This window comes from Melitaea cinxia, chromosome 11, assembly GCF_905220565.1.
Source record: "Melitaea cinxia chromosome 11, ilMelCinx1.1, whole genome shotgun sequence".
Taxonomy (NCBI): Eukaryota; Metazoa; Arthropoda; class Insecta; order Lepidoptera; family Nymphalidae; genus Melitaea; species Melitaea cinxia.
In genome coordinates, this window is record NC_059404.1 from 1,899,772 (window position 1) to 1,917,492 (window position 17,721).

General features: G+C 36.1%; 2 protein-coding genes across 2 annotated transcripts; both read left to right on the forward strand.

Annotated features, from left to right (window-relative positions):
• Window positions 1-300: 300 nt before the first annotated feature.
• Window positions 301-17,497, forward strand: LOC123657980 (mitochondrial protein C2orf69 homolog). Its single transcript, XM_045593458.1, has 9 exons — window positions 301-494; window positions 3,361-3,511; window positions 4,568-4,695; window positions 5,237-5,341; window positions 7,032-7,140; window positions 11,914-12,116; window positions 15,547-15,653; window positions 16,709-16,821; window positions 17,329-17,497. The coding sequence occupies exons 2-9, from the start codon at window positions 3,386-3,388 to the stop codon at window positions 17,461-17,463; spliced, it is 1,026 nt and encodes a 341-aa protein (XP_045449414.1). The 5' UTR covers window positions 301-494; window positions 3,361-3,385; the 3' UTR covers window positions 17,464-17,497.
• On the forward strand, window positions 705-2,019 carry LOC123657710 (TWiK family of potassium channels protein 7). The gene has a single exon (XM_045593228.1). It carries the CDS (start codon window positions 779-781, stop codon window positions 1,847-1,849), a length of 1,071 nt encoding a protein of 356 aa, XP_045449184.1. The 5' UTR covers window positions 705-778; the 3' UTR covers window positions 1,850-2,019.
• Window positions 17,498-17,721: the final 224 nt, after the last annotated feature.

The window sequence follows — 17,721 nt, forward strand, 5'->3', positions numbered from 1 at the left end:
TGGTTTTATAAGTTTAAAACTATGGAAAACATTTTTAACTTTCAGTTAAAGCTTTCATTTGTAATATTCTCAATTTCTCAATTTGGTTTGACTTTTGAGTATTTTAAAATAGGACAATATTATGTATAGTGAGTTGTTATTATCATTAAAATTATATTATTATTGATAATCCAGATAATATATGTGCAGTATATTATTTATAAAACAATTTTTATATAATATTGTTAAATTAATTTAGTAACCTTATTTAAGGTCCTTAAAAAAATTTTGGTACCTATGTAATTTTTGGCTGTCATTAATCATTATGACATTTTAAAGGATAAACAAGATTTTTTTCGTTTTATCATTGTTAATTTGTTATAGCGACTGTTTAGAAATTAAAGTACTTAATTCGAAATTGCTAGTGCTGAAGTAAATAATGTAATATAATTTAATTACCATCATACTCAACAGTTACTATCAAAAATAAGTTATAAAAGTTTTAATGTCTTACGGTTAGTATCTATTCCGTGTAAAACATATTTTTACCTTTATACTTTTGTAAGAAAACAATTATGATAACATAAAAATACTTAAGCTATAGCTATACAATGTTTTCGAATTTCGTAGTGCATGTTTATGTGGCTGTTCAGTAGTTGCAAAGGGCAAAACTAGTTTAAATATTTTATAATCAAAACGGTTTGGCATCGCGCCAACGTATTCCAAAAATAAACTGCGTGAATCGCGTCCGACGTTTATGTGTAAATCGCATAAAACCGCAGTTTTTATTTTCTATTAAATGGAGCGGTATAACCTACATTCTAGCGTCCACGGCTCCTTCAGGAGTCGGGACTCCTCGTCGACCATCGAGAGTGACCCGCGCGAAAAAATTAAAGATTGTCTAAGAAAGTTTATAGCGTTTATGTTTACACAAGTGGGTGTCGGCGCTCTCGTCGTGTGTTATGCGATTTTAGGCGCCGCGAGTTTCATGCACATTGAGAAGGACAGTCCCGATCAGCAGCTCGAGAATGTGGTCCAGTGGAGGCAGAATTGTGTCGAACAACTTTGGAACATAACTAATAAATACAACATCCTAAACTACACAGCTTGGATGTCCAATAGCAACAGAGTATTGAAAGACTTTCAAAACAATGTCACATCAGCTATACACTTGGGATATAACGGTCGGTCCTCAGAAGACATATGGTCGTTCCCAGCGGCACTTATGTACTCATTGTCTGTGTTTACGATGATCGGCTATGGTAATGTTGTACCTAAAACCGTATGGGGAAAAATAGTAACTATAGCATATGCTTGTTTTGGAATTCCAATTTATGTGTTGTATTTTTGCAATATGGGCAAAGTTTTAGCAAAGACGTTCAAATGGTTATACATAACTGCTCATGAGTGCAGTCGACGAGAGGATCCACTCCTTGAAGATGGAGAAATACAGCCTGCTAAGAAGAAGATTACTGTCCCGTCAACTGCTTGTCTTTGGGTGATATCATTTTACATCCTGACGGGGACAATCATGTTTGGAGCCTGGGAGAAATGGAATTACCTGGACTCCACATATTTTTGTGTGATTAGTTTGTGTAAGATTGGTTTTGGTGATTTTGTTCCTGGAGCGAATATAGCTGATTCAGCTGAAGGGTCCCATTTGAAACTCGTTATAAATTTCATATATGTTTTGCTTGGTATGGGTTTAGTGGCAATGTGTTATAATTTAATGTGTGAAGATGTGAGATTCAAAGTGCGGGAGCTGAGAGAAGATCTGAAGAACTGCCTGGACGATATCACTCTGAAAATAACTGTTTGTATGAATGATACTAAATACTATCACCAAAAACAAACGAGAAATATAAAATGATGTAAAAAAAATCTGTCATTCCATTTATTAATATTTGTAACCAACTTCAAAAAGAGGTGATTCTTAATCCAACATTTTTATGTGTACTGATTTCGAAATATTTTATTTATATTTGAAAGGTGCATGTCATGTGGTCCCATTTAAATTTGAGCAAATCTTATGAGTAGTTTTTGAGTTATTTTTAATTATTAGGTTATATTTTCGGTATTTAAATAATTTGGAAATAGATTTATGTAATTTTAGTAGTATTAATGAAGAATAATGTCGGTTGTGAGAAGTGCACATATTTTTAAATGAGTGTTTTCTTGTTTGAGTGCATTTATATTGAAAGGTTTTTAGTACATTTACAATTTGTGTTTTGCTATCTGTTATAAATTTTTAATTCATATTTTACTGATTTATTGAGAAAAGGTTCAGAAAAAGGAAGTATGAATAACTTTATGATATTTTTATGCTATATTTCTTTAGTAAATATATTTTAAAAATTATTATATTGTAAGAGCTATGTTATTTTTTTAATATTTTAATAAACTCTTCAACAAATTGAAGCCATGTTTTTATCACAGTTTTGTGTGCCTTTTTAATACAATTGCTTAATGGTCTAATATAGAACAGTCAAAAATTTATTATATTAGTTCTTACTTTAAGTCCTTACTGAATATACAATTAAATATCTAATAATGAAACTTTTTTAGTTATTTCTATATTGCACAGTAATATTTTAACGCATATTAAACTTTCAGTAATCCTAAATAGTTATTAATTAAAAAAAAAAAATACTAAAGTAAAAAAAAGGTTTTTTAAGTTAAAAATATCTTGTTAATGCTGCTATAGAATACAAAATAGAAAGTTTAATAAAAAGAGATATTTATAAACACATTCCCAACCCCCGAAACAAGATTTATATCTTGGCTGTTGAGTTGGACTGTATTTAACCGACTTCCAAAAAGGAGGAGCTTCTCAATGCGACAGTATTTTTTTTTAATGTAACTTCAGAACTTTTGACTGGGTGGAGCGATTTCGACAAATTTTCTTTTAATCGAAAGGTGGTGTGTGTCATTTGGTCCCATTTAAATTTATTTGAGATCTAACAACTACTTTTCGAGTTATATCTATTAATGCGTTTTTACTTGACGCTTTTTTCGTCGACCTACGTTGTATTATACCGCATACTGGATGTACCGATTTTGATAATTCTTTTTTTGTTGGAAAGGGGATATTCCTAGTTTGGTACCATGATAAGGAAACCAGGATCTGATGTCTGGAAATCAGGACTTTTTACTGGGTGTACCGATTTTGATAATTTTTAATTTAATCGGAAGCTGATGTTTATCACGTGGTCACATATAAATTTATCGAGATCTGATAATTACTTTTTGAGTAATCTTTGATAACGCGTTTATGAGCAAACACAATTATTTATATGTTTATTTTGTATATTTTGTAGGTATATAGTTTTGAAGGTATGTTATTTGGAAGGTATATAGTTTTGAAGGCATGTAACTTTGAAGGTATGTGTCGAGAGTGAGCGCGGCGATGTTGCCGCTCCGTCTGCGACGTGTGAGCGGCCACGAGGGTCGTGCTAACGACATCCTCTTCATGCCCGCTATGAGGCCATTACAATCTCCGGAGACACTCGTCTTTTTTGGGGGTGATGTTCAGGTACAGTCACACATTAATGCTGTATATATATTTTATACAATTAGGTCTCAAACAAGAGTACGAGCCACCTAATGTTAAACGGTTACTGTATACGCCTGCAACACCAGAACATTGCAAACCTATTGTCGAAACTATCCCCGAACCTCCATAGGAGCTAATATGGCCACCTTACTCACAGAACACAACACTATTTGTGAGTAGCTTTATTTAACTGTTATCTTTTTTAAGATTGAGGTAAGTACCTCAATTTCCCCAGACAGGCTGCTCCAAATTACGAGTGGGATATTTCCTGCTGTGCCAAGACCAATCTACTAGTGTAGATTACATTTTACAAAGCTAAAAAATCTGTTAGTTAAAAGGCGCTAATCTCTGGAAGTACTGAAATCGCTTCAGCCTGTAATATCCCAGTGCTGGGCATAGGCTTCTTTTCACATGTAGGAGAAGGATCAGAGCTTAATCCACCACGCTGCCGCATTGCGGGTTGGCGGATATATTCCCTACTATGAGTAACGATCGCTATCATGTGTACTTGATAACAACCGGGACCGATGGTTTATCGTGCTCTCCGAGGCACGATGGTTAAACCAACTAGGACTGCACAAACACCCAGACCACGGCAAACATATTTATGGCCAATACAAGAGTTTGTCATGTGCGGGGATCGAACCCGCCATCGCCAGCGCAACAGCCACATACCACTGATGTGACCGATGTGCCAACGCGTCGTCATGCTATGATATTACCATAATGAAATATAGTCTTGCAGTAGTGTAGCTGAGATTCCGACTGTGAGATAGAACTCAACATCTTATTTTTTTTCAAATCTTTTCTTCAATTCTTTAATCAAAAAGGTGCTCTTGAATGATTGTTAGAGATCTTAATGTATTGGCGTAGGCAGTGTTGTGTGTGAAGTTAGTAATAATAATTATGTCCTTTTGGCTTTACAACCTTAACCGCGCCTTTCGTTACAGTTCCTTAGTGTTTTATGTATTGCCACGGCCTGATAATGAATTGTAAATAAATTTAATGGGAATAACGTGTTACATTACGAAATAGGATTATCCGGAAGTGATGCAAGCTCACCGAGATAATAGAAACTACTTAAAATGGAACCTGGAGAACACAGCGCGCCTGCTCTCAACCAACTACCCCACCAAACACATAGTGGTCGTAAGACCAGCCAGGTATGTAGAGATTTACAGCCTTTACAGCCCACCTTCCTTTGTTCAGAAAACAATTGGTTCTGTCTGCGAACCAGTTACTGCAGATAAAGTAAACTGTTATAAGTAGGTTTACACTGAATTTCATAGCAAGGAGTTTGTATTTTATATACGACGGAAGTGGAGAATTTTCTTCTTTATAAAAAAAAACCCCTATTTATGAAGTTTGGCAAAGGCGATTTGTGGAGCAGTAGCAGTAACTACTTATATTGAAACAAATTAATTCTCTCTGTTACCCAATCTCCTCTTAGAACATCTTAGCTACGTTTTTGTTAACCCGCTACGCCACTACCTACATAATTTTTTAGTTAGAATGAAGTATGAACATACGATGTTCCAAGTCTATTGATGTTGTTATCTCATTCGCAATTATTAATCGTGTCTTCTCCATGTTTCTTAACTATGACACTGATGGAAGACATTGATCTGAGTTAACGAATGGTTTTGAAGCCATTTATTTCCCTGAATGGATGAATGAATGAAAAGTTGGAATGTTTCGGTCCAGGATAGAGTACAAAAGCTTCAGCTGCTACGATAACTTCGTTCCCAGCAACAACGCGGGCGTGCCCGACCACACGCCCACACACAGCGCGCTCCATCACCTTGAAAGGTATCTTCACTCTAGTAGTCTTTTTGTCTGTTAGTCTGTAAGAGTACTTAATCATATATATACGCTAAGGTTAAGATGATTTTCTCCCTTTTTTAGAAAAAAACACAATTTCTTCACATAAATTATATATCATTTTATAGATAATTGCTTGATCTACCCGCATCAACAACTAAAAAATATATTATTGCTTTTGTTTTTGTAAATTAATTAATTATTAAAATTATATATATAGATATACATTGAGACACAATACAGCAATGCAGCCCACTGTCGGCTTTAATTTTTAAACAACGTTAACATGATTGACGTCTACTTACGTTTTATTACTTGGGGGGCGTTCAAGTATTACGTAACGCAAATTTTGAAGATTTTTGACCCCCCCCCCCTCCCCCCATGTAACGCGCAGTAACGTTTTCCTGTACCCCCCCCCTCCCCCCATGTAACGCGCAGTAACGTTTTCCTGTACCCCCCCTCCCCCCATGTAACGCGCAGTAACGTTTTCCTGTACCCCCCCCTCATAAACGTTACGTAACATTCAACTGACCATTTTTATCCAAATGTCACAACTTTTTTGAACAAACTACCGGAAAGTCGCTAAATTACTTTTGTTATTGTTCTAATCGCGTTTGCGGTAGTAATTAATGAATAAAACATTAGATTTCTAATTCGCAATAGATGCGTATTTTATTTATTCATATATTTATTTAATAAATAATCGCACATAATAAACATTTACTAAAGTTTCAAATATATTAAATTGGCTCAAAGTCCTAATAAACTTACACGTAACAATTCAGTGAGGGATTCCCCGTGAGTTACCAACTTGGGAGAGCAAAATAAAAATGTCGTACAATACAATCGGGGGATTCCTCGTAAACCATAAACGAAAAGGATTGCCAACTTGGGAGATTTTAATACCCTAGTTTTATTTATTTAAATAAAATACGTGTTACGTAAAGCGTTGTTAAAACCCCCCTCCCGCCCCTGTAACGCATCGTAACGTTTTACAAGACCCCCCCTCCCCCCAAATTGCGTTACGTAATACTTGAACGCCCCCTTGTCGATGTAATTGAAGACTGTTTTTTTTTTCGTTTGCGAGCAAACACAATTATTAATTACCATACAACTAGGGTGCCAAACAAGCGTACTGCTCACATCATGGTAAGCGGTCACTGTAGCCTGTAGACGCCTACAACACCAGAAACATCGCAAGCGCGTTGCTGACTCTACGCCGACCCTCCCCAGGAGCTCTGGCTATTTTACTCAATACTACTTGAGGGCAGTATTATATAGTTGTGATCTTCTGCAAGGTTGAGGTTTTGAGCAGGGTTTTTCTTGCTTGCCCACACTCCATAAAAATATATATATATATATATATATATATATATATATATATATATATATATATATTTGACTAGCTGACTCCGCAAACTATTTTGCCATATATGTTATTAACCCTCTTTAATCCCCCCCCCCCCCCCCTTTATAACTTATGGGTATGAAAAATAGATGTCCGATTCTCAGTCCTACCCGATATGTACACAAAATTTCATAAAAATCGATCCAGCCGTTTCGGAGGAGTATTGCAACTAACATTGTGACCCGAGAATTTTATATATAAGGTAACTTAAACATAGGAAGCTTAACTGGAGGACAGTTATATATTATTACAAAGATATTTTTTTTTTAGATTACTCCAAGGTGTAACAAACAGGTTGAAGACTTTCCCAACTCCTGAACTGTTGGAAGCAGTTTCTTCAGTATCATTGCCCGAAGAAATAGATATAGAAGAGTTACATGTGAGTATTAAATTCTTTTGAAAATATTATTTATTATATACATAGTCTTGTCCTAAATATTGTTACAAAGAAAAAAAATTCTATTGCACGTAACATTTATTACTATTATTACAGTGTGTTAGTTTAATACATTAAAACCAATATAATAAATATAACCTATTCTTTAAATATAACTTATTCGAAATGGTCTCCATTGGCTGTAATACAGCCATTTAAACGTTGAGGCCAATTATCAATAGAACCACGCACTCTTTCTATGGGATAATTCTTAACTGCCAATCGTATGGATTGTTTTAGGGACTCCAAATTATCATGGCATTTAGAGCAGACCATACTCTTTAAAATTGACCATAAATCATAATCAAGCAGATTAAGATCGGGCCAGTCTTTAGCTCTGACTAGCTTCTGCGCGCGACTTCGTCCGCGTGGAACAGAGGCGCGCGCAATACTTGATTATTATTTTGCTGCGATGTTATTTTAAAACTGCGATATCTCCTGAGATACTCATTGAAATCGAATTATGTAAAAGGCTGTTTTGTTTTAAATAAAATACTTTTAATGAATAACGTATTTATTTAGATAAGGATTAATATCATGTTTATAAAAACATCTTCGCAAATAATGCATCATTTTAGAACAAACTTGGTTAGCATAAAAAAGTGAGCCAACCTTAAAAGATAGATAGATGCTGTCGCGGACTTTTAGAACTTTTGAAGATAATTAATTCTGCCATACATGATTTGTGCGAAACTTTAACTGTTTTCACAGCGCACGCAGCGGAAGCTCTCAAAAGGAAAAAAGAAGAAGAAAGATTTCGAAACATTCTTCATTGGTGCTCCGCACCTTTTGATCTTAGCGTGATGATATATAGCCTATAACCTTCCTTGATAAATGGGCTATCTAACGCAATAAGAATTTTTGGAATCGGACCAGTAGTTACTGAGATTAGCGCGTTCAAACAAACAGACAAACTCTTCAGCTTTATAATATTAGTATAAATGAAGTCCGGTACGTTGGTTGAGTGGGTCGAGCCCCGCGCTGAGTCTTGCTGAAAGGACCATTCTTGGTTATAGAACATTGTATTGTTAAGGGGCCTAACTACCTTCTTATGAATGGTATCTTGATAAACTTGTGCCGATGGTTTGATACCTTTTTCACAAAAATATGGCTCAGTCACTCCTTCATAGCTAACACCCCATCAAACCATCTCTGAAGTCGGATAATGCCCGCGTTGTACTCTGTTGACTAATTGGGAAGCTTCCTTAGAGCTATGAGTATAAATACGGTCATTTTGTTTGCTTAAATATTGCTCAATTGTAAAAAAAAAATTCTCATCCATAAACAATTTTTTTCTGTAACCTCCCTTTGCGTACCACTTAAGTAGTTGTTTTGATTTTAGCACCCTATTCTTTTTAAATTATTAGTTAAGAAATGACCAGTGAGTCTCTTATAGGCTGCAAGTTCTAAGTCATCTTTTAAAATACGCGACATGGTTCTAGGTGCTATCTTCATCTTCCGAGATGAAATCTTTTACTTTCGTGCAGGATTTCTTAGAATTCTTCCACTTACTGCTTTGATCGCCGTTTTTGTACGAACATTACGTGAACGGTCAGATCTTTTTCTGTCACAAAGAGAGGAGCTTTCATTGAACTACTAAGGATGTGGAGTGTTTTAAAAATTGTGTTTGGTCCCATACCTACTTTGTGTAATGCAATCACAGTGATTCGGTTGTATTTTTATCACCCCACTCCATTTTAATATAACAAAATATTTTACTATGTATTGTTGCGAAAATGAGAAAACACAATGAACAATCATATGTAGTCTTTTGACTATTGGAAGCTCCTTTTCTATATTTGCAGGGCGCGGGCGTAGTTTATACTCACACTCTTTACAATATTATGTAGGTAGTACTTAAAAAGATTATAACAAAATTGTAATGCCCATCGAACACGTGGATGCGTGCGTGCTTTTCAGCATTCCGATCGAGTCTATCGTGTGGCGGAGGGAGTAACTCAGAGCAGTGCCTAGGACTTGCGACCCAGGTGTAGGTTTAAGGAGGCCCCCTTTGAGATACGTATCAACGCTCACCTTCACTGCTCGAGTTATACGCCTCACCTAGCCAAATTAGTCGTAATAGATAACAATTAATTCGTTTGCACAAATTAATTATTGAACGAGTCTAGGTTAAGCTACTAGCAAAATACAACAAGTGTATCGTGCCAAGCCAGAGCCAAGACTGCATTAGCGGCGGTTGCACCGTTCGTTTCGTACACGTCAGAATAACTCGAGTAATATAATAAATGAGGGTAGATGACTATCGAGCGATGTGCTAGGTGGCGCGATCGTTGCATCTGTTGTTTATAAATTCCTTTCTAATTGCGTATGACAGCGCTAGTGTTGACACATATAAAAATGACAGATTCCAAATTCAAAAGTAATATTTTGTTTATTTTTAATTATAACAGTATTTATGGCCAGACTATGTATAATAGATTAAATAAATGCGCTATAATATTTATGAGCAGGAAAGTAATTGAGATCGCGGGATGTCTCGAGAGATATCGAAAATTCAATAATTTTGTCAGCTGTTTTACTGCTAACGAAGGAGCTATTAGGCAAATGATATTTGCTGTTTGAGATACTTAAAATAGTTTTGTTAAATTAATGTTCTAAAAAAATCTATCAAATAATTGAACACCGATGTTTTCCATTAAGAATGTTTCTGAGAAGAAAAACTTAAGTATACTGATTCACAAAAAAAAAAAACTACAGGGTATATTCAAGCACATTAGTTATTAAGGTAAAACAGCCAACAGGCACTTCTACGTATAGGGTACCACGAATGTGCCTGTTTTAGATAAGTGAAAACAGTGATTTAGGGTACATTCCCGTACATGAGCTGTAAACAATGGGTACAATCGGATACATGAGCTGTAAACAATGGGTACAATCGGGTACAGGGCGGTGTGTTGTGTGTGCAGAGGCTGCGGCGAGCGGGTTCGCGGGGCGGCGCTCTCGACCACACGTCGTGAGTAGGTTCAATTCCACGCGTGCCCAGCCGTTACTACAACATGGGGAGGGGTGATAGATGTGCTCTAGGGAACTAGGGTGTTACGGAACTCTGAAATAAAATACATATAAACCCCATTGAAACAAAAAAAGATAATAATAATAAATAATAAAAAGCTGGGGTCTAAATAATATATATTGTTTTTTTTGTTTTCTCAGTCAAACCAACACAAAAGCTGAACTCACTCACGTGAGTAATAGCATAGGGAACGACTTTTTTCTATCATTAACTCATAATATTTCGATCTAAATTGTATTGTAATTGTATTATCAAATTGAGTAAATGCAATTATTAAAATAATTTACATAAATTATTATAACACGTATGAATGAATAAAATTAATGATTACGTATTTATAATATCCATAACCGCTATAATTCAAATAATCGTTTCAGTATCCAAAAATTTACAACCATAATAGCCCGGATATACTGATAGTTTGCTCTATATACCTATCTAGTGTCAATTACAGACTACATCTAATTTTTTTTAACTATCGTAAATTCAATATCCACTCGCGAACTTTTTGGGTCTGTGGACACGCGTCTGATTCGTTCATTCATTCCTTTGCCAGTCTTGTGCCAAGATGGCACAGATGATTTCACCAATCTCATCTAGAATGGAGAACGGCGTCTGTATAAATATCCACTCTTGGGTCTGTCGCACAGCGCCCTCTATATTATGGTTTATATATATTTATATATATATATTTATATATATATATATATATATAAAGTTATGTCCACAGGCTTATAGTGCCCGTGCTTTTGTTATTCCGATTTTTAGTTTTGTTAGTGATCGTTAACTTGGTACACTACTGCAGCTTACATTAAGAAAACTAATTATTCTATCTTAGTATCCCTAATGCAGACGTGAGTCCACCGACTAAAAATATGCTAAACTTAATTGATATCTTACATGCAAAAAGACAGATTTTTTTAAACATTGTTTTTTTTATTATTTTGCGCCTTACTTTAATTGTTGTTGTCATTATTATTATTATTATTATTATTAGTATTTTTTTTTCCTTAATCCTATTTTTTTACTTACATTAAATTACAATTTATTCTTACAAATAAGGTGTGCTACAATTTATTATAATATACTATATTATGGGTTACAACTGGCATTATTACATACTTAATATTTTTTTTAATCTATAAAAGGTAGGTTTTTAATACCTGACCCCAATGTTAGCTTAACGTGCTGGGTACGTCATCAATATTGATTAAATTTTTACGTTTAGATAATTTTGAAATTGGAAATATTTTCATTACATATATATTTAATTTCGTTGCATGTTTATCGCTTTCTATGTATAAATTAGTCTACAATAGTTTGAAATTTTTAAATAAATTTCATCGTTTTAAGATTATTTTTTTCGTTTAAAAGTTCTAAGTGTCTTTCTCATACTTTTTAATTTTTAAATGGCTGTTTTTATGTAATTTATGTTTATGTGTAGACATGTTGTGCGATTATGTCAATTTGTCATGATTATTCTCAGATCTATTAATGTTAGCTACTGTGTGTATCAAAGTACAGCTTAGAACATGCTTGGTAACTAAATACTTTTACTTGAGATATAGAAAGGGTGATATTATGGTGTCTACAACGTTACTAAAGTCTAAAAGTCCCGTCTAAGTAAAAGCATTAAGTGACCGCAAAAGCTTTAAAACTTATAATTTTTAAAATATACTGAGAATGTTCTCAATAATCAGTTCTATTGTATTTTTTTTTTGTTTTTCAGAGAATCAGACCCGCTGTGGTGGCGAGAAAACCTGGCCTTGGATGAGAGTAACCTCACTTTGGTGGGGTTCAGCAAAGGATGCGTTGTTCTGAATCAGCTCATCTACGAGTTTCATTACACTAAGACTCTGACACCCGGTGACGCTCACATGATGAGGTAAGACGTCGAGACTACTTTTGCTTTAATATAATCACGTGTTAGCGTATATCTTATCTGGCTCAAAATTTGGTACCCGACTGAAAAAGTACCTCGATTTTATAAAATATTACAGCAAAATAATATTGCTATCAAGTAGTGTTGTGTTCCTGTTATGAGAAAGGTATTTTAGAATATAGATGCTAAAAGTACTCTTAGGAGTATTTTATTCTCCATCACTCCAAATTAACTACTTCCAAACTTTTGAAAGCTTGCTCGAAACTTATGTTCCTAATGCCGATCACACCATTATTATGGGCGATTTTAACACCTGCTTGGTTAAAGATGACTCACGTGCTAATCAACTCAAGCATATAATCACCAGCTCTAACCTTTCTCTGCTCCACACTAATCCAACGCATTTTTTCCCTAACTGCTCTCCTTCACTTCTTGACCTCATGATCGTCTCTTCTTTAGACCTTGTTTGCTTGCACGGCCAACTTTCAGCCGAAGCGTTTTCATACCATGATTTAGTTTATTTATCCTATAAGATTCGACCTCCTAAAATGAAGCCTACAGTCATTATGCGCCGTTCTTTCAAAAATTTCAACAACTCCAACTTTACGACCGATTTGAACACAATTGATTGGGACGCTGTTCTTAATGCTGCTTCTATTGATGAGAAACTAAACATCTTTAATTCCCATCTTATTAATCTTTTTGATAAACACGCTCCCTTGCGGCCTATAAAATTGAAACATCTTCCAGCACCCTGGCTCACTGAGGATATCAGAGCATTAATGACCAAACGTAATGCTGCAAAGGGTAAATACAAATTGAAGCCATCTGAACTAAATCACAATAATTACAGGCGTTTACGTAATAAATGCAATAAGATGTGCAGGGACGCTCAAAGACAATATGTACATTTGTCTGTGGATAAAAAGAGCTCATCAGAGGTGTGGCGATTCCTTCATTCTCTTGGGTTAGGACGCTCCAAAAAATGAAACTTCCCTTAATATAGACCTGAACGTCCTCAACAACCACTTTTCCAATTCTTCTATCCCCAACCCTTACAAAGCACAAACTGTTTCTTTCCTCAAAGGCCGGACCAAACCCAATCACCCTTCATTTAAATTTGAACAAATAACATCATCTGACATTAAAAAGAACGCATCAGCTATCTCATCTGATGCCATTGGCTCTGACGGAATAAGTAGAAAAATGGCTATGTTGGTATTGGAAGAGATTATGCCTGTAATATGTCACATATTTAACTTCTCTCTTACTTCAAAGACTTTCCCTAGTGTTTGGCGTCTTGCTAATGTCATACCAATCCCTAAACTCTCCAATCCTTCAGTACCCTCACACTATCGACCTATATCTATACTTCCTTTCTTATCTAAAATCCTGATGAATCATTCATTTCCAACTTACCTTGTTTTTAACTAAACATAATGTCTTGAGCCCTTTCCAGTCCGGTTTCCGACCCGGCCATAGTACTGTGACGGCACTTACGAAGGTTTTTGACGACATTCGGTTTGGAATGGATAACAAGCAAGTAACCATACTAGCATTACTGGATTTCAGCAATGCATTTAACACCGTTGATTACGATATACTCCTAGCTATTTTAGAGTCCATTAATGTATCTGCTGAAGTCATAGAATGGTTTCATTCTTATCTGTTCGGGCGTCAACAGCGTATCTGTGCCGGAGGTCGCAATTCCTCGTATTGCCGTCTCAGTGCTGGGGTTCCCCAGGGTAGCGTGCTCTCTCCACTACTATTCTCTATCTTCATAAACACTGTTACTGAACTTCTCACCATCTCCTTTCATCTTTACGCTGATGACTTGCAAGTTTATTTGACAACGCCTGTTGAGAATATTGTAGAAGCTATAAACACCCTAAATTCTAACCTGAGCACTATTACCAACTGGAGTCGGTCGTTTGGATTGTCTGTAAATTCCGGCAAGTCACAGTTCTCTATTTTAGGTACTTCCAAACAACTAGCAAAGATTGCTTGCTATAACCTTCCTGACGTTATATTCGATGGCTCCGCGGTATGTTACTCCAACGTGATAAAAAATCTAGGTGTTATTGTAGACAGCTCTCTTTCTTGGCGTCCACAAATTGCTGAAATTAGTCGCAAAATTTTCGCAACTTTTCATTCTCTGAAAAGATGGAAAAATTTCCTACCTATTAAGACTAAAATATCGTTAGTCAACTGTCTTATGATGCCAATCTTGGACTATGCGGATGCATGCTATCCAGACTTGTCGGAGGAACTGATTAATAAACTCGACCGCCTGCAAAACCTCTGTATAAGATATGTATTCAGCTTAAAAAAGTTTGACCACATATCACAGTATCGCTCAAGGCTTGGATGGCTGCCAATAAAACATCGACGTAACTTACATATTCTGTCTCTCCTCTACACAACCCTTTTCTATCCTACTTCACCGCTATACCTCAAAGAACGATTTTCTTTTCTTGGCAACCCTTCTCTTCATCTATGCCTTCGCTCTCAAAACGACAACAAATTGAGTGTGCCAATTCATAACTCGAGTTCGTATTCTAAATCTTTTACGTTAAAGGCTGTTAAATTGTGGAATGCGCTACCACCAGTAATTCGTCAGTCTCCTTCTATCTCTGTCTTTAAAAACCGCGTAAAGCATCTCTACCTCACTATGCCTTAAATAGCATGTCTATGCATACTTATTTTCACTGTTTGTACCCATCTCTCTATCGCGTACGTTTATTCATTGGCTTATGTATGTGTATTTATACGTTTGTTTTGTGTATATTGTGTGTGTATATATATGTATGTGTGTGTATATGTATGTATGTATTTGTGTACCCGTGTTTGTGTATATGTATGAATGTGTGTATATAAATATATATAAACTTAAATGATTTATTTATTTATTTATTGTATTTTAGTTGCATATGTATATATGTATGTATGTCTGTTGAAATTTATATATGTATTTTGATTAAACTTTATTACTATTGCGCAAGCCCGTTACACTGCTAGCTTTTTTCTGTCGGGTAATCTGGAAGAGATCGCTATTTAGTGATAAGATCGCCCATTGCACTATATGTATCTAGAATTAAGGTTTGTTATGTATACTATCTTTAGTTGCAATAAAGTGGTTTATTATTATTATTATTATTATTAGATGACAAAATTGTAAAATTTTTCAAGTAACGCCATCTAGGTATTACTATGTGTAAATTTTTAACAAAAGATGTGTTTTAATAAGATAGTCAGAACTCTTGAGGTTCAGGGTTAGGGGTGGTAATGAGATTACAATGCACCGGGTGTTGTAGGCGTCCATAAACAACGGTCAACGGTCGGTCCGGTTACCATCAGATGAACATATTCTTATTTGCCGTCCTAGCGGTATAGAAATATGTTGAAGGAGTTATGATAGATGTCCTCCGTGCAGGTTTATAGCGCGGGTTCAGAGCATGGTGTGGCTAGATGGTGGCCACGCGGGCGGCAAGAACACTTGGATTACGTCGCGCAGCCTACTGGAGACTCTTACTCGCCTAGGTCTGTGATCAGGTTGATCTTCAAGCTTCAATAACACTTTTATTTCTTATGTACATCTGATTTACATAATATTACCAACCGTTTTGGTCAGGATGATTTCCTTATGGCCCTCTGCGCCTCAGAGAGTGCGTAAAGCTGTGGTTCCCAGTTGTAAACATAAGAAATAGTTGTACGGACTCTATTTTAACCTGAAGTGGAGTAGTGTAGTTAACTAAGTTTATTTTATATGGAAATAATTGTGTTTGCTCGCAAACGAAAAAAAACCGACTTCAATTACATCGACGAGTATACAACGTAGATCGTCGAAAAAATAGTCAAGTAACTACGCGTTATCAAAGATTACTCAAAAAGTAGTTATCAGATCTCAATAAAATTTATATGTGACCACATGACAAACATCAGCTTTCGATTTAATTAAAAATTATTAAAATCGGTACACCCAGTAAAAAGTTATTGCGGATTTTCAAGAGTTTCCCTCGATTTCTCTGGGATCCCATCATCAGATCCTGGTTTCCTTATCATGGTACTAAACTAGGGATATCTCCTTTCCAACAAAAAAGAATTATCAAAATCGGTACATCCAGTAGAAAGTTATGCGGATTTTCGAGAGTTTCCCTCGATTTCTCTAGGATCTCATCATCAGATCCTGGTTTTCTTATCATGGTACCAAACTAGGGATATCCTCTTTCTAACAAAAAAAGAATTATCAAAATCAGTACATCCAGTAGAAAGTTATGCGGTATAATACAACGTAGGTCGACGAAAAAAGCGTCAAGTAAAAACGCATTATTAGATATAACTCGAAAAGTAGTTGTTAGATCTCAAATAAATTTAAATGGGACCAATTGACACACACCACCTTTCGATTAAAAAAAAAAATTGTCGAAATCGGTCCACACGGACAAAAGTTCTGATGTAACATACATAGAAAAAAATATACATATATACAGTCGAATTGAGAACCTCCTCCTTTTTTGGAAGTCGGTTAAAAAGCCTATCCTCAGCATTAGGAAATTTCAAGTTCCATCAATCAATATATACTGTTTACTTTCCAGATGTGAACGTGTTTATCCACGTGAGCCCATATCAAGTGCAAGACGAAAGCCGGCCCTGGATAGGTCGAGAGGAGAAGACCTTCACCGGGCTGCTGAAGAAGTTAGGAGCAAAGGTAAATATACCTTTATTTAAATTTAACTGAGGCTGTGCACAGCAGGAAATATCCTGCTTAAAATCTGGAGCAGCTAGATTGGGGAGTACCGCTACTCTTACAAATGATCGCAGCTTAATAATACTGCTTTCAAGCAGTGTTGTATTCCTGTGGTCAGTAGACGTAGGTGGTGGAGTTCCTGGAGAGGGTCGGCAACGCTTTTTCGATGTTGCAGGTGTCTATAAGCTACGATAATCGTTTACCAACAGGTGACCCGTACGCTTGTTTGCTGATCTAACAGTATAAAAAAATCTTGCTCAAAGTCTGGAGAAGCCCAACTGTGGATGAACATCAATTTTACAGAACTTTTTTTTCTGGGGCGAGTAAGGTGGCCACAGCTTCTGAAAGTGTGCTGTGTTATTAGCTGGTATTCCAGGCGTTCATGGGCTAAAGTATCCGCTGCCCCCCGTAAAAGTATCCTTTATGTTGTTGGTATGTCTGCAAATAGATAAATAAACGTCCCGCCAGGTGAGCCGGTACCTCCACTCGCAGCCCGGGGCTCCGCAGTCCCTCCACATGCACTTCGAGGTGCTGGGCGGCTTCAAGGGCCTGCAGGACTCCTGCCCCGCAGCCCTGCCCGACGCCTCCGATGAGGACGCCTAGCTCACACCCACCTAGGCAACCTACCCAGCAGATGTTAACTAGCACTCGACTAGAAGCATTCTTGTGTCACTTTCCATTTTAAAGATTGACATAGGATGTCAGAAGTTGCTCGCTCTAATATCGATTTGGCAACTTTTGTGCTAAGCTGTTAGTAATTTAACAGAATAGCGAGTGAAGTGACATGTATGTAATAACGTAGTGACTCACTTTTATATATTTTCGATGAAGTTATTTATAAAAATGCTTTAAATATCATTA

Coding starts and splice junctions, on each gene's coding strand:
- LOC123657710 (XM_045593228.1), top strand. CDS start 779: ATGGAGCGGTATAACCTACATTCTAGCGTCCACGGCTCCTTCAGGAGT.
- LOC123657980 (XM_045593458.1), top strand. CDS start 3,386: ATGTTGCCGCTCCGTCTGCGACGTGTGAGCGGCCACGAGGGTCGTGCT. Junction 3,512..4,567: donor TTTTTGGGGGTGATGTTCAG/GTACAGTCACAC, acceptor ATTACGAAATAG/GATTATCCGGAAGTGATGCA. Junction 16,822..17,328: donor TGAAGAAGTTAGGAGCAAAG/GTAAATATACCT, acceptor ACGTCCCGCCAG/GTGAGCCGGTACCTCCACTC.